This window comes from Oncorhynchus mykiss, chromosome 25 (genome assembly GCF_057628025.1).
Source record: "Oncorhynchus mykiss isolate SJ-2025 chromosome 25, ASM5762802v1, whole genome shotgun sequence".
NCBI classification, from domain to species: Eukaryota; Metazoa; Chordata; class Actinopteri; order Salmoniformes; family Salmonidae; genus Oncorhynchus; species Oncorhynchus mykiss.
In genome coordinates, this window is record NC_143046.1 from 55,822,618 (window position 1) to 55,835,913 (window position 13,296).

Consider the following 13,296-nt stretch of genomic DNA (forward strand, 5'->3'; position numbering starts at 1 on the left):
TGCACTGAGGTAGCTGTGCAGTTACATTAACAAAACAGAGGAAAGTAACCGTCACTTAACAGAGCATGGATTGCTGTCGTACCTTTGTTCATAGACTGCTTGCAGGGTGAGAAACATTTTATTTTATCATTTGGGTGCGCTATCCCTTTAAGTCGTGTGTCTCCAAAGGAAAACGGAGGTAATTTCAACTGCACAGTGATTCTCTTCATACTAAGGTGTACTGAAGTACGTTGTACAAAACTTTGGTACTCTACCGTATACTAAATGAATGTGTTCTGCGCTACGGTCAGGTGCAGTCAGTTGCTGCTGTGTTGTGTTGACGTCTCACCCGGGTGTAGAAGGGGTGCTGCGGGGCGGGCATGCTGTAGTAACTGCTGTGGGGCTGGGAGGGCACTAGCCCTGGGGGGGGCAGGGAGCCAGTGAAGGAGCCCGTGGGGGAGCAGGCGGCCAAGTGCTGGCCGAAGGCAGAAGAGGCGCGGGCTGGGACGTCCTGCAGGGGCAGCGTGGGATAGGTCACTCCTCCAATGTGCATCTGCTCCCTGGCAGCACGAACATCTACAGGGAGAGAGGGAGAAGGGAGGGGGGGAGGGACAAGTGAGGGGGAAAGATGGTAACAGGACTAGATAAGGAGAGAGATAGGGAGGGAGTGGGTGGAGAGACAGAAAGACATCATGAAGAGAGAGAGGGAGAGGAGGAAGGGAGAGAAGAGCGGGGGAGCGAAAAGGAGACATTTCACCGCTGATGCTGATGTAGATCACGTCTTGGCTCCGACTATAAAGAGACTTTAGATCCACCCACTCAGAAACAGATTCAACCAAACATACTTGATCGTTCTCAGCGGGTTCACATAGAGAAGATCTGCGGAGAGAATGCAAATCAAATGCCACGTACATGGATAAACTTTCATTGTGTGATTGAGTGCACTTGAGGGAGCATCGTGGAAAATAACACATTGTTAAAGTTATTGGCTTTACTGAAAATAGACAACATTAATTCAAACTCTCACTTTTGCCAAGAAAACTATATTTTTTTCTGCAGATAAATTGCATTTGAACAGTCTTATAATACAATAAAAACATATATGTTTTTTAAACGAAACAGAGTAGGGTAAGTGGCCAGGTAAGAAACAGGCACCAAAATGTCTCGGTCATCAGAGTGCATGTTGTTGAATGATGGGTTGAGTAGAGACCCAATCCGGCAGTAAGGGAGCACAATGGAGGCCTTATGAGTGAGTGAGTCAGCCTGGTAAGTGAGTGAGTGGGTATCACTGACCACTGTGCCCACTGGCTGGCTGGAGGACACTGGAAACAGGACTGGATGACTGGCCAGGGAGGGACAGGGGCATTGGTCACCTTCCAAAGCTCGCTCGCACACACACACATACACACACACACACACAGAGTCTCCTTTATTAGTGACGTCAGGCCTATGAGTTGGATAGCTGACTGACTGTTGTCTTTGGCTGCATTTAAATGTGTTTGGTTGCAGATCAATGAGTAAGTAACAATTTAGCTAATTACACAAATATATTGACAGAACACTTACAGTGCCTTCAGGAAGTATTCACACACCTTGAATTATTCCTAATATTGTTGTGTTACAGCCTGAATTCAAAATGGATTACATCAACAACAAAAATTCTCTCACCCATCTACACCCCACAATGACAAACTGAAAACATGTTTTTATTGACATTTTTGTCTGTAAAATTAAATACAGAAATATCCTATTTACAAAAGTATTAACACATTAAGGGGTATGAATACTTTCTGAAGGCACTGCACATTCATTTCAGTTAATGGCATGTTTACAAAGAGAGTCTCAAGAGTAGAAATGATAACATGGGATCAGTTTTTCCTTTTAGATCATAATGAATACTAGTATATGGACAGGTGGGGACTGATCCTAGGTCAGAGTGTAATGACCATTAGAATAGTGATGCTTGTGTGGAAATATACGGACCTGCGATGATCTCCCGGAGTTTGGGGTCCAGGTTGACGGTGCAGGGGAGGAACATCTCCACGTCGCGCGCCGTGAGGACGGGCGTCCTAGAGGACAGGAACACCTCGAAGCTACGGATGTCCCCGTCGATCTCCAGCAGGGGCTCTATGTCTTTGGTGGTGGGGATGTTTTTGGAGATTCTAGAGGAGAGGAAGCGAGAGTGAAAGAAGAAATAGGAGGAAGGACTGTTGAACGTGCTAAAGATGACACACTGAGATATTTCGCCTATCTCTAGTAGAGGCCCCGCAACGGTCATCGCTGCTCTTGCTGTTCCGGCATCATGAAAAGCGAGAGATAAGTCCATTTCGTTTGGTGACTCATAGCTCCAGTTTGTTATCTGGGTCTGACAGCAGAGGAAACATAAGGAGATGACTATCAGAGGTTTGCTGCTCAGACTCATTTAGAAGCTCAAATGGGAGTGTTCTGCAAACGAGGATGTTCAATCTTTGTTCGTAGCCTCGAAGTAAATGTACACTTGAGTGTACAAAACACTACATGAATTTGACAGACTGACCAGGTGAATCCACTTCAAATCAGTGTAGATGAAGGGGAGGAGACGGGTTAAAGAAGGATTTTTAAACCTCTAGACAATCGAGACATGGGTTGTGCATGTGTGCCATTCAGAGGGTGAAAGGGCAAAACAAAAGATTGAAGTGCCTTTGAACAGGGTATGGTAGGTGCCAGGCGCACCGGTTTGTGTTAAGAACTGCAATGCTGCTGGGTTCTTCCACACTCAAGTTTCCCGTGTGTATCAAGAATGGTCCACCACCCTAAAGGACATCCAGCCAACTTGACACAACTGTGGGAAGCGTTGGCGTCAACATGGGCCAGTATCCCTGTTGAATGCCCCAACGAATTGAGGCTCTTCTGAAGATAAAAAGGGGGTGGTGTGCAACTCCATGTTGGGAAGGTGTTCCAAATGTTTGACATACTCCTTGTATATTTATGGAGATGATGACAATTGAGCATCATCTCACAAATAGTGCATGTCCATCCATTACACAGAGATAGATGTATGGTAGATGGCCCAACTGCACTATTCCACCCAACCACCAGAACAAAAAGTTATTCAACCACTGCAAGTAGCACATTATGAATGCATTCTGAGGCATGAAGTCATGTTTCCATCATCCGTGTGGGTGTCAGCCTTATCAGCTGAATGAGCAGATTTCTCGAGAACAAACATTTTGCCTATCAATTTTAATCTCGCCATCTCTGTCTGTCTGTGTGTGTGTGTGTGTGTGTGTGTGTGTGTGTCTCTTTCTCTTAAGCTGTGGGAAAGCACATGCTGGGTTTGGAGGGTATTTCCCATTGTTTCGCCCCAAAAATGGATCGGGCAGAGGTTGGTCTTTCTGCAGTTGGATTAGCCGCTCACCACACCATTGTACTAAACGAACTGAAGGTAGGCTGGTCTGGGCCCAGCCTTGCTGCTGCTGTTTGCTAATCACGTTACTAAGGGCCGAATCTGTTCAATTTGCGGAGGGAAAATCTTGACACAATTGAAGCTCTACCTTAATGCCCAGCTGAGCTAGATCTGCTGGGTAAACAGACCGGGGTTAAGACCTCGTTGTTGTTGTACACAGGCAGGAACGAACGAACGCATGCACGCACACACACAGTAAGCTAAATGCTGTAACAGAATCAGTGCCCTCTGCACCTACTGACACGCTATCCACAAGCACGTGACTCAGTGACCTCAGTACGGAGACGAGTAATGATTTACTCAAGCAAGTGTTCTGGTTAGCTGTGCTACTCCACAATTGACCTGGTAGAACCCAAAAGGGTTCTTCAAAGGGTTCTCCCATGGGGGAGCCAAATAACCTTTTTAGGTTCTAGATGGAACCTTTTTTGTGTTATTATTCCTTTTTTGGAATAACCAATATGAGCCCACATTGATACCTGTAAATAACTTAAAGGGTTAGGTAGTATATACACATTACCACATATGGTAATATGGATTTGCATTAGTAGGCTTATACGCAACAAAAGTCCCAATGCAAAGTTACACCTAACTTTTCTATTTTTCAAGTTATTACCTAAAACTGATTTCTGAAGTCATGCCGGAAATAACAAGCAGGCTTATTCCCTATAATGTAAACCCTATAATGTAAAAAAAAAGTATAACTTAAAATGAAACCAAATCGATTGCACTTATGATTACTGGTTTCAATGTAATTTTCTGCTAACTTACAAGCCAACTAGCCTGCTAACTTTAGCCCTACTAGCCTGCTAACATTACGTTAGAATGTAAATACATGCTAGTGTGGCTAATAGCTAACGTTAGCCAGCTGGAACTAGCTAGGTAGCACCGGTACTCCATACGATGTTGCGAAATAGTGCATTGTGGGTAGTTCCTTAGATATCCAGGAATAAGGTAATAAATATATAAAAACGCTAAAACATAACTATGTTTGTAGTTATAGGTAACCAGATAGCAGATCGGTATCCAGGCTGTATCACATCCCGCCGTGATTAGGGGGTCCCATAGGGCGGCGCACAATTGGCTCAGCATCGTCCGTGTTTGACCGGGGTAGGCCGTCATTGTAAATAAGAATTTGTTTTAACTGACTTGCCTAGTTAAATAAAAGGTTAAATAAAATAAAAAATGTAACATAAAATTATTATTTTTGAAAGCGCAACTACAACTAAGTCTTTGACTATACTGTGTTGTTACTTTGGTGAGTAAAAACTCCTGCTTTCTATCCTCTAAGGCATCAGCCCAAAACTTTTTTGTAGTTAGCCATAGTAGTGGAGTGCTGACACATAGGGTAGCGTCTGAGTCTAGCCCAAGAGGAAGTGCAGGCAGGTGGGTGAGAAAGAAGAGGAGAGCAGAACAGCTGTGCTCCGCTGGACAATGGCCCTCACTGTGCTCCATCACAACCATCTAACCAAAGGGTCAGTGCGGCCTGAAGGGAGGGACAGATGGCCATGCTAATAGTCAACTGACCTCTCACACGAGGGCCATTAGGTGGTTGCTCGTTTTTTTCTGTCTGTCATGAAGTACACATACACAAAACAGACACATCACCGCTCAGACACTCTCACTAACAAAACAGTCTCAAATACACAAAACACACCAAAAACACCCAATTACACCTGGGAGGGTCAGTGATGATGGGGATTTCCATAGATAGTTAGACTCATGGTAGTGAGGGAATGTGATTTTGATTCCGTTTCCCACGCGCTGTATTATCCCGCGCCGAGAGCCTTGTGCTGTTCCAGCAGTCCAGCTGGGCTCTGTTTATTTGTGTGCACAGACGCAGACCAACAGGAGCCAGTGAGACACACACACTAGTGCAGCACTGAGGGGACTTCCTCCAGCTCTTGCAGTGTCTACACAGAGCACACTCCTCCACTGCCGCAAAGGAATCTTAAGTGATGCTTTGTCTTTCCTAAGAAAAACTAGATCTATTCCACACAGTTTGCAAAGATAATGCCAGAGAATTGCTCATGAACGCGGCCACGCAAACGTATTCTGAACCCTTACCCTCGGACGTCACTGCACGTTTTGTTTTCATATTTTTTGGATTGACCATTTTTCTAAATTATTAACTCCCTATAACACACATATTTCCAATGTATTTCACTATAACCTGTATTTGAACTAGTCCAATCTTCAGTCTCAACCGTTTGTATGGGGAGTAGAGTCGAGCATACATCTACAGAGATGCCCAGAGCTACATATACGAGTACTTAGAGGAGCCTTTTATTGACTCTGACCCACGGTGGTACCCAGCACACACACTTTTAACAGCATCTTCCAAAGATGGACCGCATGGACTAAGTAAAGGCATCCATCGCTGTGGCACAGAGACCCCATTCCTAGCATTCACACCACGCCGTCCAATCCGAACCTTCTGCTGGCAGCCACCAGTCAGCCGCAAAGGACTGAGTCATCCAAACATCATCCCTCTTAATAATAGTGCCCTTGTTCTGATAATAGCACGGGTCAGGAGAATCACACATGAAATCACACATGATTGGCATGGGTTTATTACCCGGTGGAACACCATCCAACACGTTTGACCATCTACTGTACTGTGGCACATTATTTTTTTTAAGTGCCTCCGAACGTGCCAATAGGACACGTCAAGAGACAGATTGTGAGTAAATTGAGGAAGAATGGTTGGCCATGGCATCAAGTAATTGGCGTTCATTGCTTCTGACACTGGTGGAGGGAGACAGGAGGGGCTTTGTCCGATTGCTATCAGTCCATCTTTCGTGAGACTGACAAGCTGGAGGACCGCGCTGTGGTGAGATCGGAAGCCGACGCGTTACTTTTAAAAGGCCGGAGACAGAAATAAAGCATGTCAGGAATCCTGCAGCCGGTTCCACACAATAGCCCCATTGATGGGGTCTTGCATTGCAAGCACAGGCTCTTATACGCTGTCTGTTGCAGCGTCTAGCGCTTGGGAGGTTTCTGGGCTCTTCCAAATGCTAATCGGTCCAAAAACTGGCTCGACAAGCCTTTCTTCTCCTCCAACACTCCCACATACTGCAGCTGACTGGAAAGAGCAGAATTTTCACTCTATTCCTCCCCGCTCTCCTACCTCTGCAGGCGCTGAATGTTTCACTTGACAATGCTTACATCCACCCTCTGTGTGTGGACGGTGTGCAGATGCCCCACAATGAGGCTCTGAGCATTTCCATAAAGGGGCCCGGAGAGAAGGGAAATGCCAACACACATTTGTTTTCAGAGGGCCATAAAGAGAATCAATGTTTGGCGGTGAAAAGAACAACAGCGGTCCGTCACAATGGCGAGCCCGGGCCTTGGCGCGTTCCTCAGGCCGACGGGCAGGTGGGCGAACTCGACGAGGCTCTCTAACCAACGAATGGACTGGCTGGCGCGTGGCCTCGCAGCGTCAACACTCCAGAGTGGGAGGATTATTGTGCTAGAGGAGTCTGCCAATCCCTCGTCTACCTGAAAACGAGAGCAAATTATGTTTTCACTTGAGACACCGCCATGTTTCCATTTTCTTAAACCGTCGTGTTTCTTTGGCCTAATTGGGCTGCATCTTCTCTCCGCTACGCCAGCGGACATTAAAACGCAACTTTGCTTTTCGTATACATCCGTGGCAAAGTTTAAGCCTGTAATTGCCATTCCTATGTATTAAGCCAGGCCTTTGTATCTAAAACGGACCGCAGAGAAATGCAGCGTAATGGGAAACATACCACTCTGATAAAAAAACGCTGCAGCCTCAGAATGGCCTCTCAGAAATGGGGTTGGGATTCAGAGTTTCTCCGAAATGATTAAACTCATCTGTACACAAACCTACCCGTTCCAGACCCCAAAAACCTTAGCTGAACCCTTCATTCAAGGGAGCTAAACTCAACTCCTAACAAACCTTGTACAGGATATTAGAAAACTAGGCCCAGTTTGATGATTTATGTGAAAGGGAGCGTTCTGAACTCCATTGCCGAGTGTGGCTAAACGGTAATAGAATGAGGCATTCCTGACATGAATTGAGCTGAGCAGTCAGTCAACGTGGGTGTTTGATGTGTGTCGGGGTTGAGACAGTATATGAGAAGTCAAACAAGTGATTCATGTAATCCATCCAGGTAAATAAAGTTAGCTATTTTCTGGCAAAAACATGAAAACAGCCCCGACCAGTAATCCTTTACTTAACTTTATTGAGGAAGAGATACCTCAGACATAGGATGACCTGGCGAAGAGACAGACAGAGTAATAAACAGAGGGAGAGAAAGAGAGGCAGTTCTATTTGGAGATGACCACGGATTCACTTCTGCAACTCGCCTCGATTCGTCTTCCTGTCTGGGAACGGGAGAAAGAGGAGTGGCCAGCTAAGAGCAGGATTCTCTTAAGAAAGCTCTTAAGAAAGTTCTTTGGAACAGAGAGCTTCCAAGTTGTCATTCAAGAACTCGGTACCAGATAAAGCTGATAAATCCTTCAGCTATACAGTAGCTGCATAACTATGCTCAGAATAAGAAGCCGCTTTCAAGTGGCGATGGGAAAAGACACCCAATGTTTTTTTTTTTTTGACATTGCTCGGATCAAGGGATTTCCAGAAAAGGAGTTCCCAGAAGAGTTGCCATTTTCACACACAGGCTTTGCTCGCCACACACTTCCTTTATCTCTAGTGACCATCCTTTCCTCCATGCTGGCTTGACCCTATTTGACCTTTGTGGCCCTGGGTGGCACATCAAAGCTAGAGGGGGTTCAGTGTGCCCTAGGCCCTGTGACTGGTGACGAGCAACACTGTCCACTTTAAAAAGGTCACCGATGACCGCTTGCAGCCCAGCGCTGCTATTTATAATACCCCTGCCACCTTCTCCTCCATACGGCACAATAGAGAGGGAGGGAGATCACTGATATGTCCACAGGAGGCCCATCCAGAAAGACAGAAGCCAGCCTAAACATGCTCACTCACCCACACAAATGCTTATGGGCTCAACCACACTAGCATACAAAGTGCAGTGTAGTCAAAGTCTAGTCACAGGTCAAACCAAGCACAAAATCCGAGCAGTCTATTGCCTTATATATTCGGATTATGGAGTTTAGTCTTTGATAGTCTATCCTTGATTTACAACATTTTAGATCACATGGATGTTATCCCTGCTTCAATCTGAAAACAGTCTGGTTTTCCTGTTTCAAAGTGTTTAATCCTTCAAATTCAACTTCGGCTTTGTGACATAATGAAAGGGCTCTAAGTCGATTTGCCTAGACGGAATGCTGCGTAACAGACTGCTTTTCCATCACATGGCTATTATCCACCAGAGTATGTGGTAGTGGTAGGGAAACCTCAACACACCTCAACACAGAGGCTGGGCCCGTGGACATCGGCCACAGTTCCGTACTAAATTGCATTTCTTTGAATTTTCTATCACATTTTGTTCCATAGACTGGCCATTTTGTTTGCTCTGCGGGAGCCTGGTGAAGCTCGTCTATCTCCTGCTGATTCATCCCTTAGTCACGACGGTCCAACACCTGAGAGATGTATGTAACTAACACACCCACCCAGGCCCTGGTGCTTCTCCCATCTTCACACACACACACACACAACAGATGGGTGGGTATTGCTGGACCACTGGATAAACATGTCCATATGAGAGGCGAAGGCAGAATGAAGCATCACCACCTGGACTGCCCAACACTCTCAGGCCGCCTGAGAGAAAACTACCAGGTGGACACTGGACCACAGCAATAACCAGGGCGTAGGCCATTAAAGTAGTCACCGCTGATACACCCACAACCTTTCCGTTCAGCACTGTTAGACAAACTCTGGGATTCCCTGTCGTTGCCGGATACTATGGTGCTATGTCAATGTGCCAACAATCCGGGTTTATGAGGACACCTGGCATTGACAAGGGGTATTCACATCAGCCACAATTGTAGTCCTGTAGACCTCATAACAGTCCTGTATAGAGGTCCCTCCACCCGCTCCGCTCCATCTCCGCTATCTGGAGGGCGTACGGTTTGTCACAGACACTGTGTGGACTCAATAAAGAGCTCCCTATCAGAGATAGACGACACTCTATTGGGAAATAGAGGGCTTTCCAGCAGCTTTATAATTTATAGTGCTTTAGGGCCTCTTGGTAAATAACGAAGGCACTATTGAATTACAAGTTTACTCCTTTCACCAAAATGCCTCCTGCAGGATTTAGCTCAGGGACAATGGGCTCCCTCTGAGGGGAAAGGCGACAGGGAGAAAAACATCTTTCTACTGTTAGCAGTGCAATCGAGATTTTACAGACAAGCCGTGTACGTGATGGAAATACGGCATTAACAATGGCGTATAGAGGGAGGGAAGCAAAGGGACTTCATTCAAAAAGGCAGAAAAGTTCAAAAGTGTTCCAGGAAAAAAAAGCTAATCTCCTTTTGTGGCCAAGTATTTAGAAGCTTATTAGGATTTTACATAAAGAGAATCGCACACATGCGCTTTTATCTCAACACGTAATTGCGACAAAATTACAATAATTGTCCCAATTAAAGTAATCCAGAATGAACAGTATGTCATCTTGATGTTTCAGTACTTGGGAGAAGAGGCTTCCTAATTAGCCTAAATTGCCTTGCACATATTCATTTCAAGTGTCATTAGTTGTAAGTTTTGAGGCGCTCAAGAGAATCGCTGGAAAGCCTGGATCCGGGCACGTCTCTGAGAGGTCAATTGTTCCCTGGATGAACGCAGTAGCGGAGGATTGTGACAGCGGCAGGTTGAGCGAGAGCAGAGTGGCAGAGAATGGAAGAGAGTTTCAGAGTTAAATCCCTTCCTGTTAAAAGACAGCCAGGACCCAGGGACAGCATAGTGGTGGAGACTGAGGCCTCTGACCAAGCAATAACCCCTATATGGAAGTTTAAGAACTGTGATGTTGTAATCTAAATTCACTGAATGAGTAAAACCAATTTTCCTATGTGAAAAATACTGAATAAAAATGTAAACGCAGTATGTAAATTGTTGGTCCCGTATTTCATGAGCTGAAATAAAATATCCCAGAAATGCGCCATACGTACAAAAAGCTTATTTCCCTCAAAATTTGTGCACAAATTTGGTTTCATCCCTGTTAGTGAGCATTTCTCCTTTGCCAAGATAATCCAGCCACTTGACAGGTGTGATATATCAAGAAACTGATTAAACAGCATGATCATTACACAGGTGTACCTTGTGCTGGGGACAAAAGGCCACTCGAAAATGTGCAGTTTTGTCACACAACACAATGCAACAGATGTCTCAAGTTGAGGGAGCGTGCAATAGGCATGCTGACCACAGAAATGTCCATCAGATCTGTTGCCAGAAAATGGAATGTTCCTTTCTCTACCATAAGCCACCAACGTAATTTTAGAAAATTCAGCAGTATGTCCAACCGGCTTTACAACCGCACACCACGTGTAACCAGGACAGGCCAGGACCTCCACATCCGGCTTCTTCACCTGCGGAGGTCAGACAGTTTTTCCTGTGGGCAAAAAATATTTATGATTGGCTGGGCCTGGCTCCCCAGTGGGTGGGCCTATGCCCTCCCAGGCCCACCCATTGCTGCACCCCTGCCCAGTCATGTGAAATCCATAGATTAGTTTCAAATAAATTATTTATAATCGACTGATTTCCTTCTATGAACTGTAACTCAGTAAAATCTTTGAAATTGTTGATTGTTGCGTCTATATTTTTGCTCAGTATATTTAGAAATCAAACCAGAAATGGATTGAAACATGCTCTCAGTGCAAGAGAACTGTTTGTTTTGCCTCAATCCAAAAACTGAATACAGCGTTTGATTGAATTGTGTGGTGTCGTGAAACAGAACGAGCCAGGGAAAGACATATGGACGAAAGCTATATAGAGTAGTTAAGAAAAGTGTTTTTTGGTGCTTGACACGCATTCTTGGCCTTCTGTTTCCTGTGAGAGGCTGTATGTGTGTGTGTGTGTGTGTGTGTGTGTGTGTGTGTGTGTGTGTGTGTGAGAGTGAACGTGCCTCGCTCGCGTCTCGGGGTCTGATTAATTACAGTGATCCTCAGAGGAGTGGGGGGGTGACATATGTTCCCGCGCCGCACCGCTCCTCTCCTCTGTGAGAGCTTGGAGGTGTGTGAGAGGTGTGTGTGTGGAGGGTGGGGGGGGGGGGGGATACTACAGGGTTATCCTGGCACAGACCGGGCACCAGATGTCAGAGCAGATCCAGGACCAAGGCTCTGGCTCGAAGGACCGACCAACCAACACTTTTTGCGCTAAAAATCCGGTTGGAGCTCCCGAAATAGACTCCCTTAGGATCTGACTGGGCTCAAACTTCCCCACAGATCACGGCTACCGACAGCCGGAAATCTCTACTCGTGTTCTTTTGTGATCGCCAAAATAGTTTCCATTTGCTTCTTTCCGGAAGCTTTTTTTTTTTTTTTTGGTGCGATGCTGAACATAACATACCACTCTGGGGTACTGATCTGAAGATATGTATTCCTGATCTGAAACAACAACCACAGAAGCCAGCAGCTGTTATTCATCCTCATAACGACCAGAGGGAGACCGATTTGCGTCTCCTTTAAAAACTGAAATGAAAAGGCTGCATCGAACATTGCACCACAACTCACAGACTCTCAAGACTCTCGTTCAATTTGCGATCAAAAGAACAATGATCCACCATCTCCATTCGAACAGTAAATCTGACAGCTATAAATACCGGCGCTCTCAAAAACACTTTTCATTTTGTTTGCGTTTCAATTTCCGTAAGTGCGTTAGGCAGGCCCTGCACACTGGCTTGCCACCCAAGGAGTCATTTGTTTACGTGTTCCCTGCAGAACAAGTGAGACAAACACGTAGGTCCGGTCATGTGTGGCTGTGGTTTTGGGGCCAATGTCCCCAATTCCCCCGCAGGATAATGCCATCTTTTGTTTCATACACTTTCCCCTACTTTCTCTACATTAAAAAGATTGCTTGGCAGAGCTGGCCTTACTGTTAACGATAAAAAAAAATGGCTGATGTTATTAGACAGATTAGGCACATTCTGCAGCAGATTAGACTGCTTGGCCCACTTTGGCAACGGGAATAATCGGGTGTACCTCTCACTGTGCTCCGCCAACGGCATCACGCTTCTGGGATGAAAGTTGCTAAAAAATAGCTTTTGGCCATTTTTGACAGCCTGTTTGTGTGATATCAAGAAGTCCGTTTTTTTCCCCTTGTTCTTTCTTTTAAGAAGTCAAGAGGCACATGCAACATTTATAGTTTATTTTTAGTTGGAGGGACAGTGTGACAGTTTCACAGAACATTACAAATATGACTAGGCTTTATAGCAAATATACTAACAGGACTAAAAAATACTACTAATATCACAAATTCACGGTCTTCCAAGTACATGCTGTGCTCTGTGGCTTATATAGGCTGCAATAAACCTTATGGAGTGAGAGTACTTATGCCAGAGATGTGGAATGACAGTTGGCCTAGGAGTAGTTGACTCACCCCCAAATACACATCAGCAGTAATCTATTCACTTACTAGACACTTGGGGGATATGAAGCGCTCTAGCGTAGAGACAACTAGTGTAGAGACAACTAACAATGTCAGCAAGACAAAATGAGTAAATCGAGAGCCGAGCACCCCCCCATTTAAATCTACGGTGCTGCAGTGGAGTGGGTCGAGAGCTTCAAGTTCTTCTTTGTCCAACTCACTAAGGACCTATCATGGTCCAAACACACCAACAGCCATGAAGAGGGCACAACAACACACCTTCCCTCCTCAGGAGGCTGAAAAGATTTGGCAAGGACCCTCAGATCCTCAAAACGTTCTACAGTTCTCAGCACCACTGAGAGCATCTTGACTGGCTGTATCACCTGGTATGGCAACCGCCTGGTATCCGACT

At 45.5% G+C, this 13,296-nt stretch overlaps 1 protein-coding gene across 3 annotated transcripts in view; it reads right to left on the reverse strand.

The window, feature by feature from the left end:
* The window catches only part of kidins220a (kinase D interacting substrate 220a), a 98,049-nt gene that overhangs the window by 18,606 nt on the left and 66,147 nt on the right, over positions 1-13,296 (reverse strand). For all 3 annotated transcript variants that reach the window (XM_090220573.1, XM_036962716.2, XM_036962715.2), the window contains exons 24-25: positions 1,963-2,141; positions 329-555 (exon numbers count right to left, since the gene is read on the reverse strand). In XM_090220573.1, the coding sequence (XP_090076699.1) occupies positions 329-555; positions 1,963-2,141 (406 nt within the window). The remainder of the gene's footprint in view (positions 1-328; positions 556-1,962; positions 2,142-13,296) is intronic.